General features: G+C 35.7%; 3 protein-coding genes and 1 pseudogene across 10 annotated transcripts; 2 read left to right on the forward strand and 2 right to left on the reverse strand.

Moving 5' to 3' along the window:
• Positions 1-2,963, forward strand: part of LOC117633993 — a 5,404-nt pseudogene extending 2,441 nt beyond the window's left edge.
• A 163-nt stretch (positions 2,964-3,126) lies between these two features.
• Positions 3,127-3,621, forward strand: LOC117633994. The gene has a single exon (XM_034367887.1). The coding sequence runs from the start codon at positions 3,127-3,129 to the stop codon at positions 3,619-3,621; it is 495 nt and encodes a 164-aa protein (XP_034223778.1).
• Positions 3,622-6,576: 2,955 nt separating this feature from the next.
• On the reverse strand, positions 6,577-11,534 carry LOC117634967 (binding partner of ACD11 1). 8 transcript variants are annotated; one of them, XM_034369265.1, is made up of 8 exons: positions 11,301-11,534; positions 11,112-11,215; positions 10,557-10,632; positions 9,486-9,551; positions 9,333-9,398; positions 8,448-8,791; positions 7,466-7,589; positions 6,577-7,034 (listed from the first exon to the last, which is right to left on the reverse strand). In XM_034369265.1, exons 1-8 carry the CDS (start codon positions 11,313-11,315, stop codon positions 7,014-7,016), a joined length of 816 nt encoding a protein of 271 aa, XP_034225156.1. In that variant the 5' UTR covers positions 11,316-11,534; the 3' UTR covers positions 6,577-7,013. The 8 variants fall into 8 exon arrangements, with proteins under 8 accessions (XP_034225156.1, XP_034225153.1, XP_034225152.1 ...); XM_034369262.1 differs by having other exon boundaries at positions 8,448-8,788; positions 9,303-9,398; XM_034369261.1 differs by having other exon boundaries at positions 9,303-9,398.
• A 1,717-nt stretch (positions 11,535-13,251) lies between these two features.
• Positions 13,252-15,589, reverse strand: LOC117634795 (F-box/kelch-repeat protein At3g23880-like). The gene is made up of 3 exons (XM_034369016.1): positions 14,407-15,589; positions 13,849-14,259; positions 13,252-13,521 (listed from the first exon to the last, which is right to left on the reverse strand). Exons 1-2 carry the CDS (start codon positions 15,518-15,520, stop codon positions 13,850-13,852), a joined length of 1,524 nt encoding a protein of 507 aa, XP_034224907.1. The 5' UTR covers positions 15,521-15,589; the 3' UTR covers positions 13,252-13,521; position 13,849.
• Positions 15,590-16,345: the final 756 nt, after the last annotated feature.

Raw genomic sequence — 16,345 nt, forward strand, 5'->3', positions numbered from 1 at the left:
ACTAAACACGTCTGTTTTTATTTGTTTTCGACGTTGTTTTATTTAACAACGTCTAATATTTATCGTCGTTGTTTGTTTCTGAAAATAGGACGAATAAATTTTGTAATACGACTCTCATATATTTGTAACCGACGTTGTTTCGTTGTTCAACGTCTACTCTATAAATACATACGTCGTAAATAATGACATTGACAACTATTTCCACGTCATCTTTTATAGAAAAATCGAAGTGGAAAATTTATTTTACGACGGCTGTTTTTATATAGGCGACGTAGTAGGAATCAATAACGTCGTCTTCTAATGTATTTAAAGACGTCATATTTTTTTATTGTCGTGAAAATGATATTTAACGGCGTCTTATTTTAATTTTCGTCGTTGTATGTCTATCTTGCGGCCTTGTTCTGTTAATATGTGTCATATTTTTCTTTTTTAACGACGGTTTTTTTAGAGAGTTGGTCGTCTATTCTCATCCTCGACTGCTTTTTTAGATCTTTTTGCATTACAAAGACGTCGTTTTGATTATCATTATCTTAGTCATAAGATTCAAAATGAATTGATACTTTTGTTAGCTTCTGAGCTCAAAAGTGCAATCATTAAAAAGATTGAAGAAGCTAAATATTTTTCTGTGATTCTTGATTGTACTCCAGATGCTAGCAACCAAGAACAAATGAGTTTGATAGTAAGATGTGTGGATGTCTCTACTAATCCAATAAAGGTTGAAGAATTCTTTTTGGAATTTTTGATTGTGAATGATACAACAGGACAAGGCCTTTTTGAAGAGTTGCAAACGGTGTTGCAAAAACTTAAGCTTGATATTGATAATGTGAGAGGACAAGGCTATGACAATGGATCAAATATGAGTGGGAAATACCAAGGTGTCCAAAGAAAACTTTTGGATGTAAATCCTAGAGCATTGTACACACCTTGTGGTTGTCATAGTCTTAATTTAACACTTTGCGATATTGCAAACTCTTGTGGAAAAGCAAAAGATTTTTTTGGAATCATACAACGTATTTATACATTGTTTGCTAATTCTACAAAGCGGTGGAAGATATTGAAAGATAATGTTAAACACTTAACTCTGAAATCATTGTCAGTTACACGTTGGGAAAGTCGTATTGAAAGTGTAAGAGCAATAAGATTCCAAGCTGCAGATTTAAGAGAAGCTTTACTTCAGTTAGCAGAAAGTGACGGTGACTCCAAAATAACAAGTGAAGCTAATTCTTTGGCAACATATGAACTTGGAAATTTTGAGTTCTTATTGGGCATGGTTATTTGGTATGATATATTAGGTGCTGTCAATGTAGTTAGCAAAAACTTACAATCTGAAGACATGCTTATTGATGTTGCTATTGATAAAGTGAAAGGGTTGATTACTTTTTTTGAGAAGTATAGAGAAAATGGGTTTACAGAAGCTATGTGTACTGCTAAAGAAATTGCTACTGACATGGGAATTGACCCAGTGTTTCTTGAGAAGCGAAAAATTCGTAGAAAATAATATTTTGATGAGAATACTTGTGAGCCATCCCAATCAGTTCCTGAATCAGCTAAAGAAAAGTTTAGAATTGATTATTTCTTGTATTTAGTGGATCAAGCTATTGGTTCTTTACGAAGAAGGTTTCAACAATATCAAGAGTATGAGAATATTTTTGGGTTTTTGTTTACTTCAAAGAAGTTAAATTCATTGGATGATTGCGATTTGAAGAATAGTTGTAGTCATCTGGAAAGCATTTTGAAAAATGACAAGTTTTCTGACGTCGATGGGGAGGATTTATTTGTTGAGTTGAAAGTTTTACGGGAGCTTTTACCAAAAGAAAATACCACAGCTATTGCAATATTAAATTTCTTGAAAAGATTAAATTGTTTTCCAAATGCATTCATTGCATATAGAATCCTATTGACTATTCCTGTTACTGTTGCATCTGCGGAAAGAAGTTTTTCAAAATTAAAATTGTTAAAATCATACTTGCGATCAACTATGTCGCAAGAAAGATTAAATGGACTAGCTTTGATTTCAATTGAAAGTGAACTTCTTGAAAAACTTGATTATGAACATTTGATTGATGATTTCTCTTCTAAAAATTCAAGAAGATCAATTTTCAGACATTAGTATTGTACTAGCTGTGTTTTTTTTTTTCTTCTGGGGTAAAAGCTCTCGTAATAATTTTAATTCTTCAAATAAGACAGCAAATACAATGTGAATGATTTTTGGATAATCAGGTATGTTTTTGTTGTTGCTTTTGTGTTTAATGCAATATAATCTAATTTGTTAATGACATTTGTGTGCAACTTCTCTTTAATTTGTGATTGCCATTTTTTTTTTTTCTATTAACCACAGATTGCTTATTGGAGGCAGCAAGAGACTTATAGGGGCACAAGGAGCTTATTTTTGTACCAAACATTTAACTTTATCAAATGGAAACATTGAAATTTTTATGAATTTGATTTCTGATTGTCATTGCATATTTATTGATGGTGAATTTTAGTTATAAAAAAAAAAATTGTTTAGGACATTAAGTTATGACAAATTTTTATAGCATTTCCGTATTAGATTATGTGAGGCCCCAATTTAAGTTTCGCACAGGGCCCTCAAAATCTCAGGGACGGCCCTGCTCCCTACCCAATCACGTCTGCACTCTTGGCATCATAACTGTGCACCATTGTCCCAGTCTGTCACCGTGGTAATCTTTCCCATTCTTCGGGGACTCGTTCGTTTGCTCTCGTCTTTTCCCTTTCTTGATGTTTGGTGGTTTGTCTATTATTTTGGTATATCTACGTATGTGGAAAATATTGAGCAATCCTTTGGTAGCCGCTTGGTACTCACGCCAGGTGAATAGGCTGGTTTGGTTATTGGTTCTTCTAACATTGCAGACATTTTTGTTGGTTTAATCTATGGTCTTGTGGCTCGGGTCCTTATAGATCAGCCCGTCAGTCGTGATGGCTTTATTAAAACCTTTATGTAACTTTGGAAAGGCTCTGCTGATTTCTCTATTAAGGAAATTGGTTTTCAATAGGTTTTGGGTTTGTTTTGTTTGTGATCGCGATAAGAAGCGGGTTCTTGATATGGAGCCCTAGGCTTTTCGGCACTAATTGATTTTGTTGGCTGATATCCCGAATCATGGGAATATGAACTTGTTGCTCTTGACTCTTGGTACCTTTTGGGTTCAACTTCATGGTGTCCCTGCCTTCTGCATGACTATCATTGTTGCTAAAGCAATTGGGGCTATTCTTGGAGAAGTTCTTTGGGTGGATAATCGTGATGGTACTTATTGTGTAGGGCATTTTATCCGGATTCATTTAAGGTTTGATGTCACCCAACCTCTTATCCGCCTAACACCTGATACATTTCCTAAGGTGGGTGAGCGAATAGTGAATTTTAAGTATGAGTATCTCCCTGAAAATTGTTTTGCGTGTGGCAAAATTGGTCATCTTACTCAGGTGTGTATTGATAAGTATGAGCTTTCTCAAGGTTCTCTCACTCCATCTTTGTTGGCACAATTTTCCTCTGTTTTTGTTGATCTAGAAGGTGGTACCAACTTGCGGGGAAATTCTATAGGTTCTTCTGCACAAAGTACATTGACTCCTTCACCCCCACATAAGACTCCAATTCATTCTCCTTAACAACTTGTGTATGTGTTGAGAGTGTTTGTCCCACATTGAAATGTTAAGGGACCTAGTCTGGGTTTATAAGGAGTTGGGCTACTCCCCCCATTGCCAATTGGTTTTGGGGTGGAACCTCAACTTCCTTCATGGTATCAGAGCAAGGCTTCACGTGTTTGGCCCAACGGCCACACGTGCTCCCACGTCACCCAATATGTGTTGTCCACGTGTTAGGCTTGAAAGTTCGCCACATGTGTGGGGGCGTGTTGAGAGTGTTTGTCCCACATTGAAATGTTAAGGGACCTAGCCTCGGTTTATAAGGAGTTGGGCAACTCCCCTCATTGCCAATTGGTTTTGGGGTGGAACCTCAACTTCCTTCAGTATGGATAAATGATGTTTCGAGCGATTGTATTAGTTTTGGCACTCGGTCTTGGTAGTGGTCTTCTCGCGAATAGACCGAGGTAGACGACTCTATCACCCCCCACCCCCGGCCCACCTCTCCGCCATACATTGCTTGACCCAATGGCCTCTCTTCAACGTCAGTCTGAGAGTTCAGTTGCTGTGACGCGTTCTCCGCCAGTTTCCCTGAATGAGCCAGACATCTATGTGGCTTCAGTAGTTCCAACCTTAAATGATCCCATCTCTCAGGCACCTCTCCCAGCCCCCCCAAAGGTTCAGCAACCTCTGATCCCTTTGATCTTATGCCCATTATTTAGTTCTCTGCCAGTCATTCACCAAAAAGGGATAGCGGCAGACCCAATAAAGGGGAGGGCTCCCATTATGTCTCCATCAAGACTCATGCTAAGTGTAAAACTCCAGTTGCACTCGTTTTAGTTGGAGATATCTGGGTTTCTGGGGTAGATTTCATGGCTTCCAAGCCTTTGTGCCTTGTTTTCCCTACTGACAAACCTATGGAGACTGGCCCTGTGAAGTCTCCTGGACGCTTTCCTTAATATGTTATGTGGGCATTCCTGGGCTTGGCATCCAGCGAATGCTCTTGAGCCTAATCCCCGTGTTCAGGATTAAGTGACTGAGGCCAGTTTTGTTATTGTTGCATGGTGTCTTCTTCTTTTCTCCCCTTCGTTGACCTTTGATTCTTCGCCTATTTCAAGAATGGTTTCATAGGAGTTTTCTTTGACATTGTTGACATGATACGACATTTTGGGGGGGACCTTGTTATTTATTTATTTATTCCTAGCCTGTTTGTGGAGCTAGTCTCATCTTTGTGTTGCTCCTTATGTCTTGTTCTCCTTTCATCGTCATTACTCCTGGAAGTGATTGGAGATGGGGTACTTAGCGGCTGTTTCCTTTTTCCTAGGGTATTGGTGTGCTCTCTGTCGGATGCTCTCACTATCTTGTGGCTGTGGAAAGGACTATGATTTCATAGCAGTACTCTTTTGATAGTTAGGTTGTGTTGTGGTGTTCTCGTCGGAGGTCTATGTGTCAGCCTGTTGTTTTTCTTTTCTTGTTCTAGCTTTGGTTCTACGTGACTGTTTCAGACTCTCTTGTTAGTCCATGACATGTGTGGTAGACTTTCCTAGCCTAAGGTTTGTCCCTCATGAAGGTTTTAACGAGGCTACTGTTTCGTGTTGTTCTATGTATGCTATCTTGATTCTATGAATGAATTCCATTTCTCCTATTAAAAAAAAAAATGTATCACTTTGGTTGTCGTTTTTATTTTATTTTATCACCACATAATTCTGTTTTAACTCAAAAGATCTAAATGTTATTAGTAGTGGAAAGAAAAAGGAAAGTAAATATTCCTATTACAAGATATATTTCTAAGTATAAGATATTAGTACAAAAAAGAAAGTGTTTGGGATTGTGGAGCCAAGTTTCTGTTCATTCTTTCTTAAGAGAATATCTCCATAAATGTGAGGGCAAAGTATCTATCAATTTTGTCTTGAGACCAAATATCTAGATATCTCGCCAACATAAGATACATTAGGGGTGGGCACTTAAACCGACGAACCGAAAATTCGAGCCGAACCGCACCGAACCAAACCGGAAAAAAATCAAGCTGACTAAAAAGTCAAAAATCGATCCAGACCGGTTTGGAACGGTTTTGGATCCGATTCCATGTCTTCAAAAATCGAACCGAACCGGTCAAATTGAAAAATATATAATTTTAATATATATTTATATTTAATGCTATATTTTTAATTTCACCCCAAAAAAAAAAAACTAATATTTTTCCAAGTTCAATTTCAAAATATCTCTCTTTTCTAACTTTAATATTTATTTTTATATGAAATTGAATAATTTGTTAATTTTCAAGTAATAATAATAATATTTCGATTGAGAATTGTATTAAAAATTAATTTTTATAATCCGATTCAAAACCAAACCGGACCGAAATAGATTCAACCCGAACCAAACAGTTTTTGAAATTTTTTTATTAAAACCAAACCGGATGAATAGTACCTGATCGGTTCTAATTTAGTGCAAAAACTGGTCCAAACCTAACCGTACCCACCCCTAAGATACATGTCAACATTAATTTCTCTGTGAGCCCCACTCAAGTTTTACCAACTTAATCAAATTTTAATGCTTGCACGTATATGAATCAAAAGTGATATAGCTAAGTAAACACAGATATCGTCCCACAATGATTGATTACATTCTTCATATTCCTAACAATTAAACTGAACCTAATTTTAAATTGAGAAGGATGAAATTGATTTGAATTTGTAATTGAGAAAAACTAAAATTAAATAAAGCAATTAAAACAAAAGACCTTGCACCACACGAGATTTTGGAAAACCAAGAGATAAAGACACTAGAGCATCCGATTTCACCTTAACCAATACTACCAATCAATTAGCATATCAATTCCAAGTAATTCCCCTTATTGATGATCAATTCCCCCAAACCATTCAATGGCCTTGGCATCTGGTTACATATATAATATATTTATTGGTTGGTTTACCCAAAAGCAAACTATAGCGTGATAGAAATCATATAAAATTGTCAAAATTAAAAAAGCAATCACAATATCAAGTAGTAAATAAACAGAAAATACGTCCTTACAAAGACAGAAAGCAACATGTCCTCACAATTCTGACTTCTTTCTTCTCAATCCAATTGCCTTTTCTGTTCTTTTTATATATATAAGTTCTTTCACTCAACAAACTTACAGAAAAATTACAAATGAAGCCACAGGCTCAATACCCTATGAATTGAATTGATATAAAGAAAAATAAAAATGAATGCAAAACTTGAGTGCACACATCAAACCATACAGAGTGAATCATAAAGGGAGCTTGCATGATTCATCCCAATCTATACCAAACCTGCAATCTGTTTTGAGGGGCATCTGTCCTCAAATTGATCACTAGAGCAACATGGTTGTCGAATGTGTTCATGAAAGAATGCACGTCGAGGTTAGTTTCTGCCACCTTAAATCCTCTGGCTTATGCAGCAATTGGAGGTTCCTGCATATCAAAGGCATAATTACAAGATAACAAAGCATAAAATCACTTCGCTTCTGGATTCAGATTATAATACTTTTAGCTAAAATAATTATAGAGCACCTAAGAATATTTCTACTAATTAGTCATATTTTAATTGCTTAATCATCTTTATATTCTAAATGATAACTCTCTGAAGTTTCTAGCAAAATTTAACCAGAATTACAACAGATAAAGAGGGGAACTTAATTCTTAAAGTCCACCTACAAAAAGATGGATGGCTTTGTGGCCCTTTTAAGGGTGGAAACGCAGCAACATAAGGTGTATTAATACAAATTCTAGGTTTTCACATAAAACTGCCATCACATGATTACCAGGAAATAAAAAATCATACAATACAAACGTAAGGGTTCTCATATGAGCAATAATGTAATACTGATAGCGACGTAACCTACCTTTGCAGTCAAGTTTGACACAGCCATATGGAACTTTTCTCTGGTTTTCGTTCCTGCAGCCTGTCCTGCCTTTGCCACCTTACCAAAAGCACCATTTAACCAGGCTGCTCCAGCAGTCACATACCTGTCAACACCATAGAAGAGTTTGTCAACAGACATTGTTCTCGGTTTTATTCTCATCTATCAATAGAGATGATTCTGCTGGAATGAAATCACTCTAGAGAGGTCATTAAAGTGGTTCGTCCTGACTACAAATTCTCTATCATGTCTTCCAATTTTCATGTCATTTTACAAATCTCTCTACAGGTTTTCATTTTTATGAGGGGTAGATACGAAACCATAGAAACATAAAACAAGTTGTGGGGAGAGGGCGGGGAAAAGTTAATGTTTTTTTTTTTTTTTTTTAAAATTTATTTATAGATGCAGAGTTCACATATCCATCCTCTACTAATAGTAAGTTTGTGAAGAACAAGAAAATAAGAAAGCAAAGAACCTACAAATTGGAACTCTAAAGAATCCAAGGAACAAAAGCAACATCAGAATGAGTGCTACTTGGGGTAAAGATCCTGGTATGTGTATGCACATCAAAGTTGTGGCATCCAACCTAGAACAATTGGCAATGGAGTCCGGATTTTATACATTATGATTCAAGGTATAGAATGCCCAATATAGATTTATATTCTCAACATACAGTATATAGAAGTGGCCTTTACGAGATATTTTGATGTCTAGAGAATGTGTCCTACTGAAATAAGCTAAGCCTAGTACCCTCAAAAACTTCAAAGAAACAGGGTCCATGGATGGCCCAAGGAAACAGGCTTCAAGTTAAACAAATGAAAAATGCATACCACTGCCCTCGTTATTTGCAGATAATTCCTTTTTCACTTTCAGCATCATTCTTACAGAACGTATGAAATAATTAACAGCAGCAGAAAAGTGCAAAATAGATTGGCAGATCACATTTTTTAAAGGGCTCATATACCTGCTTGTTTTGACAGCTGACCCCGTATCATTCAATTTTCTCTCTGCCGCAAATATTGCTGCCATTGTTTTATCTGAGACATGAAGCCTTTGATCAACAGACTTCACTTTCTCATTAACCACGGAAAAGCCTACTGTTAATTTCTCTGTGAGACCCACTCTCTTGTCAAAGGAAATAACCTTCTCTGACGCACTTGCTGTCAACCGATGTTTTTCATCAAATGCTTTAGCCTTGTTCACAGCATCTTGTCCAATAGCTGAACCTTTTGCGACAATACAGGTCACCACATCTTGTGCTCTATTAACATACACCCTTCCATTGGTAGGCGGGCTATTTCTATCCTGCTAACAGAGACATATTTACCCTGAGCCCGTAAAATTGGAAACTTTGAAGGTAAACAACAATAAGGCAATGACTGGACGTTATGACTGAACGTCTTGGGAAAATAAGCGTGTCAGTATCATAATATTCAAGATAGACCAAAAACTAGAAACAGTCACAATCCAGTAAATGGATGTGCTAATAGGTATTCTATAATCTATAAGGCAGGAAGATACGTAAGTTGGAAAAAAAATTCCATTTCAAATGATTAAGTCATGTATTCTTTCGCTCATTCGGAAGCTGAATGCACCAAAGGAATAAAGAGAGTGACACACCTGAGGACCCTTGTATATCAACATTAAATTTCCACAGTAGTAAAGATCTTATATAGTGATATAAGGCTTATAATACCCCACGAGGGATTTTTAAATGCCAACTCACAAATTTTCCATTTCCAGAATACTCTAGTATCCACTAAAATGTACTTAATTAGCTACATATGAAATTTCTTCAACTAGGTCAGATTCTTAACACCTTGAGATATGTGGTGGTGTCAATGGCTACCTCAGCATTTGGTGAAAGAATTCCATCAGGAGCAGCACAAACAGCACTTTCCACCATCCTTACTTCCTGCATGAATTGCACGAATGAACTACAAAGTTTTGGCTGCAGGAAAGAAACAGATTGCAGAAACTGTTAAATGAAGCTTACCAGCACCTCAGTTTTTGGTACATAATTTTCAACTGGAGATATAATCACAATCTGATCTACTATTGTTGCTCCCTGCAACCAAACACACAGTTTTCATTACATAGAGCCAAAGAGCAGAAATGCATGCTTATTGAAAAGGAATCCAAATTGCAAGTTCAAAACCCATAAATCATTTAAATGGAAGAAAATGCTTATTCAGCTGATGTCATGGAAGATAAGAAGATAAGGCACAAGTACATTGATAATGTGAGAACTTTAGATAAAACATCTATAAAGACAGAGATTGAGAAAGATACTTTCCATACAATTATACCATTTGAACAGAAAATATTGCATGCAATGAACATTCAACAACAAACATGGAAACTGCCTTTCTTTAAATATAAAATTATATTAACATATATCACTTTTATTGCTACTCCTCACATTTAATTAGTTATCTATTCACCAAAAAATGGAAAATAGGGGACAAGAACTTGAATGAACAACTCTGTGCTTTTGATTTATTTATAGGAAAAAACTCTATGCTTATTTTGCTTTCTTTATATCTCTTACTGTCTTCCACTTCATTGTATACAGAAAAAGAAGGGGGCGATAAAGAATTTTGGCCTATAAGGATTCCAAGATTCAAAGTAATCCCAAAAGATTAAACAACGTGTACAAGAGTGTAAGATACGCAGCAATTGAGAAACCACGTTGCAAGACTGACCTTGACTCATTAGCTTAGGTTCAAGTTTCTGATACACCAATATCTTCCTTTTGGAATGAAATCAAATTTGATTATTTATTTTTGTATTACCGAATGACCAATTTTGTCCTCACGTACTTCTATTGCTTTCCAAAGCAACTCACATTGAGCATAAAACTAAAAGCACAAAAAGCCTAGCTTGAAGTTAAAGAAAAGTGTTCAATTAGAGGCTTTCTTCCAATAAGCTGCTTCTTTTCTCAAGTTTAATCAATGGAGGACCCTTAAGAAAAAAAGAACAAAGGAAAGAAAGGAACTTGCTTATAAAGAAAATATATTATAAGGCACTGACTTCAATTGCAATAAAGTAAAAAACAAATTTGAGAAAATACCGATAACAACAACGCGATTTCGAGAGCTTTGGGATCCTTGAAAGTAACAAATGCAGTCTTTGATTGTCCAGGCTCACTGCACACATCCAATTCAAAAAACAAGATTAACAATCGCAACAAACACTTACAACTGGCTTGGTTTCGTTGCTCAGTACAATCGCAAGAAAGATGGTAAAATTAAAAATAAAATAAAAACTTGGTTACATTAGCTTTAAGTCAAATTTATGAAATTAAACACAAGTGAATTCTTTTTTCTTTTATTTTCCTAATAGTTTATCCACACACAAAAAAAAAAAAAAAAAAAAAAAAACAGGAAGGTTAAAATATACTTTAAAATAGCTAGATTAAAGTATGCATGCATTTACTTTTTGACCTTTTTTTCCTTCGAAAATTGCCGGGGAAAATATTAAAGTGTTCTTCTCCTTGTTTTTTCCTTAAATTTTCCCGGCAGCCAAACAAATTGAAAAACCCAGTGTTTAGATAAAAATAATATTATAAAAAATTAAAAAAAACTAAAATTTTGAATTAAAGAAAAAAGAAAGAAAGAAAGCGTACCGTTGGATCTGAATGCGTTCGATTTCTCCAGAGAATGAGAAGAACTCGTGAATTTCTCTATCACTAGCTAGATCTGATAGTTGTTTTACTTGGACTGTCCTCGTCTGCCAAAAATAGAATTAAATTAAATTCAAAATTCAAAACTATAAAATACAAAAAATTAAGTACAGGTCAGGTTTATTTGAAGACCAGCAGCTGCTGCATTGTGATTGTGCTCCAAAAAGCTTTAATATGTTCTATGCGAAGGAGGGAAAGCCTTCAGGGGGATGTTGATGGCGGTGGTGATGATGAAGACAGTGGTTGGTGGTGGTGTTACAGCTGGGACTGACTGGGAGAGAAGTTTCCAAGTGCCAGCCACCAGAAGAGAGAGAGAGAGAATTTCAGCAGGATAGGAATGTATAATCACAATCAATATTCGTCCCAAAAAAAATAATCACAATCAATATTTATCAACAATCCTAACTCCTATTGGCTGTCTATAATTTGACTCCCTTTTTCTTCATTTACGATTCTTTTATTTTTTAATATTTTTTAATTAATTTTAATCTTTCTCTTTTTTATTCTATTTTTACTCTATAATAATTTCTTTTTACTTCACTTTTATATTAGTTCTTTTTCTTTATACTTAATTTTCCAACTTGAACTAAATTTTTAGTATTTTTTTTTACTTTAATTGAATAAGAAATTGAGTTTTTTTTTAATTGAGTGTAAGTTGGAAAATTAAGTATAAAGAAAAAGAAATAATATAAAAATGAAGTAAAAAAGAAATTAATGTAGGATAAGAACATAATAGGAAAGAGAAAGAACAAAATTGATTAAAAAGTATTTAAAAAACAAAAGGGAGTGTAAGTAGATAAAGAAGAGTGGGAAAATCAGCTCTCTAATTTAATATTGCTTTATTTATGATTATTTTGAACTTTTAATTAATATTAACAATTTTTATTTTTATTTTTATAGAGATTGATCAATTAAAAAGTGTTATAGCATTTATAACTCATTTAATTAGAGAGTATGATTGGAGTTAAAATTTTATAAAAAGCTCTTAAAATAGATTTTATATATATTTTTAGTTAAATTTTAACTAAAAAATAAATAGTATAATTATAGATGCTCTTTTATGGCACACGACATGTCAGCCCATGTTATCTGCCACACCATCTTTTTTATTTGTCAAGTTTTAATTTCATTATTTAATTGAAACGAATAAAACTTAAACCAGGAGGCAGGGGCAGAACGGAAGATGTGAACATAAGACAAAGTGTGGAAGGGTAATACAGTAAAAGAACAAAAGCACGTTATGATTCTTTTCTTGGTCAATGCGAGATGCATTTCAATGGCTAAAGCAAAACATGCGTGATGCGTAAATTTGTAATGGAGTCCGCGCGCCGAACGGGACCAGCGTTGGACTAGAATTTTCAACTGTTTCATCTCTACACTCTCTATAAAATATAATAATAAATATAAAAGATAAAAATAAATAATATAATAATGATTTATAGATTTGTATTGCCTAATTCTTTGGAATGACTAACTTTTTCAACGAGAGAAATTGACAGGCAACGTACGTTCCACCTAAGTTATTATAAGAATTCAAAAACTGTATGTTAAAGCTAAATATATAGTTATTTGTAAACAATTTGTTGGAGGGACGCCATTTACTCAAAACTAAGGTATTTTAACTATTTACATCCTACAACATGTGAATATGGTGGAGGGTTTTAAAATGTGGACTCGACCGAGTACGAATTTCTACTTGTAGCCCATTTCAATAGGAAAGATTCTATAAATTACTCCTGTATTGAAGTTCGCTGATGGAATCCCAATATTTCTTGTGTCAAAAAACAAGACCTTCTGAACAACCTCTTCCTCTTGCAAATCAAATCAAATCGGATGCTCGTTTTCAACTTTTCATAAATAAATAAAGAAAAGAAAAGGTCAGATGCCGTTTCTTATTATCACCAGTGCCTTGTGCAAGCCTTGGAGATATAACGGCCGCTTATACATTTTAAAAGCCTCAGTCAGCTCAGCACCCATATTTTTAAAGAGAATTCCATGACATTCTCTACGTTCAGTTTATAAAATATTTTTGTGCAGGCATTGTTTCAAATACAGTAACAATATTTAGCCGCATACCAGTTTAAATCACGACTTCTTAAATTTTATTATTGAAAAAGAAAATACCAAGTCTCGGGATGAGGCATTGAAACGAGGTATCAACCCGTTATTAGCTGACCATATGCCGAAATGATCACTGTAATTTACTCATAGGCTTCAAAACCATAACAAAAAACCAAAGGGACAGTCAACGAAATATATTCACCATGTCATTTTGTGCAAGTAGGTCCTCTGAGATGCTTGAAACTGCTTCCTTCTCATCTTCGGTTTCTTGGAAGTGTACATTCCAACTCCCCTACAAAATTCAACCAAAGCATAAAAATAAAAAAATAAAAACTTTCAGAACATCATCAAAGAACTGTCAAACCATGAAAATCGACCATCAACAAGGAAAATAATTTCCTCCTTTGTTTCGAGGGCAGGTGTGATGAGATAGAATTCAAACGAACAAATGTCAAAAGGACTTAAACTTGTTCATTAAAGCAATCACTGGCCTAGTTTAGCATGACTAATCTAGTTACGACAAGCAATCAAAGAAGAAATAACACTAATATTTAAAAATCACTTATGCATGAAATTTTTGAGACCATTGCCGTTTGGAAGTTGGAGTATGAGTGCGCACCTCAAGCAAAGGGACTATCAGAAGCATCAGCAAACCGTTTCTTCATGATCATCCAGAGTGCGTGAGAGGAAGAAGCACCAACTGTATATGGCAATAAATCTTCAGAGATTCTTGAATTAAGCCAAACCATTACACTTTGATCCCGATCCATCCATTTTTCAAATGCTGGATTCACTTGATTGGTGATTTTACCATTGGTATCAAACAAAAAAGCAGGTGGACAGATCTCTGTCCCTTCAACCAAACCTTCTACTCTATATTTCCTGAGAACTTGAAGAAATAGCCATTTCCATACGGTGAAATTAGGGCCAGTGAGTTTCATTGGAACCATAATGCTGATGTTCTGAACAGTGATCTCTTGGACAGTGATCAGATGTGAAACAGGAATTGCTACTACTGGCGTTTGTTGATCTGCCAATTTAAGAAATAGAAGAAGAAAGGGTTTACACAGACTCTTTAATATGCAAGAAAATACAAGAACGGGATGATTTACGATTTCAGTGGATTAGCAGATGAAAATAAACATATAATTTTCAAATGCATCAAGGATGTAGTTACCGCAAACAATGGAGACGAAAGGTAGCAGACTCTCAACATATTGAGTCAGGTCATTTCCAGAGTCAAACCCCTGAATCATATATCGCTCACGTGAAACCACATCCTTTTTAAACTTGTCTTGGTTTTTATCAAGCCATATCAACTCCACATTCTTGGAATTACGATCCCGCATCACAACTGTACCACTTTCCCTAATGAAGATAGGTACATCATTGGCAACCTTAAATAGCACAGTCCATGATTCATACACATTATATTCTCTCATGACCCAGATTTCAAGATATTCAAAATCAGGAAATCCATTAGCCCATGCACACAGGCACCCTTCTAAAAGAACCCCCACTCGTCTGTAACCCAACTCATTTTGCTCACAAATTGGCAACATTACATTTCGGAACTCCTCCTTTGCCAAATCAAAAGCAATTGCTACTGGTTGTGGCCTACATGATGTGTGCAGCCAATGGAGTGCCCCATTTGTAAGAGCCCCCTCACTATGCCCATGGGGTGAAAGGGGAGCTTCAATCTTTTTCCAGGAGTTGGCTCTCAATGAGAAGACCACAACAGGGTATTTGTTAGCTCTGTCAGTTTCATACGTCAACTCCGCGCCCACAACAACTTTGTAGTCATCAATGGTGGATGCATAACCAAACCCATATTTGTAATGCCTCCTAATTTCTTCTGACCCGAAATCTGGGTCAGGTAGTTTCTGCAAGAATCTAGTGGATGGGTTCCAGATATAAAAGCATTCATGAAAATCAAGAGCTACGCACACCAAACCATTGCAGGAGCCCAGTACCTTGACAGCGCGGCCCTGTTGCTTGAATGGGAAGCTGAGATTTCTGACCAAAGAATTTCCACCAATTGCAAACGACGGCGTTTCCAAGTGTACGGATCGGAGCTCAGAGGCAGTGGAGATGAGGAGGCTGGGACTCAGTGTTTGTTGCTCAGAAGCTACTTTGAAGTGGTATTTGGCGAATTGCGGGTCGTACAACAGAAAACGCCAGCGATTTGAGACGCAGATGTATCGGATCAAGGATTTGACTGGCAACCTGGAGAGAATTTTGACTAAAATATCATCAGGTACATGGGTCTTCTGCAATTTCTTGTTCGCCATTGGCAATGCCCATGAATTTTAGCTGTTGTCGCTGGAACCCTGAATTTGGAGAAGCTAACGAGTCCTACAGTTCTCAATCCCAACCAACCACTCAGGAGACTAGTGTTAATTAAGCATTCAATTAATGAAAAATAATTTGTAATGGGGTCGACTCGGTTTGGTTTAACTGGACCGAATGGCGGGAACCGCGCATCCATTGCCTGTATGCACGCCCTTTTTTGTGTCCTAAGACTTTCGGTTTTTTTTTGTTTTGATTTTTTTTTTTTAAATTTTTTAAATTTTCTTTTTTCTTTTCCGTTTGGTTCGTAGATTGAACTTCTTGAGAATAAACTTCCCATGTCTAATTCTATGAAATGGGAATGGAGGATGTTCATTCTCATGTTTGGAAACGTTGGGAATTGAGGACTAGCAAATGTCATTTTCTCTCATTCCCGTGTGTTGGTTCGTACAGTATTAAGAATGAAAAGACGTGTAAAAAAAGGGGGAATGAAAAGATGTTCAGTTTTTCAAAAATACCCTTGATTTTTTATATTAAAAGTTATTTGAGTGCCGAGTGATTAAGTGAGGGCGTTCGAGAAGGAGTGGGAGAATGTAAGTAAAGTGAGGAAATTTGAGTGCCGTGTAGTTAAGTGAGAGCGAGCTAATATTCTAAGAGGTAAAACTGTAAATAAGCCTAATTTTTTTGTTCTTTTAGTTTGTCCGGTTCCAAATATTTGTATTTGATTTGTTTTGTATAATTAGAACGGCAACAAAACTGAAATTTTGGGAAAAGGTTGGGTCTATAGACCATTTAATGGGCCCAAGCATATTATTTTTTTCTATGAA

This window comes from Prunus dulcis, chromosome 7 (assembly GCF_902201215.1).
Source record: "Prunus dulcis chromosome 7, ALMONDv2, whole genome shotgun sequence".
Classification (NCBI taxonomy): Eukaryota; Viridiplantae; Streptophyta; class Magnoliopsida; order Rosales; family Rosaceae; genus Prunus; species Prunus dulcis.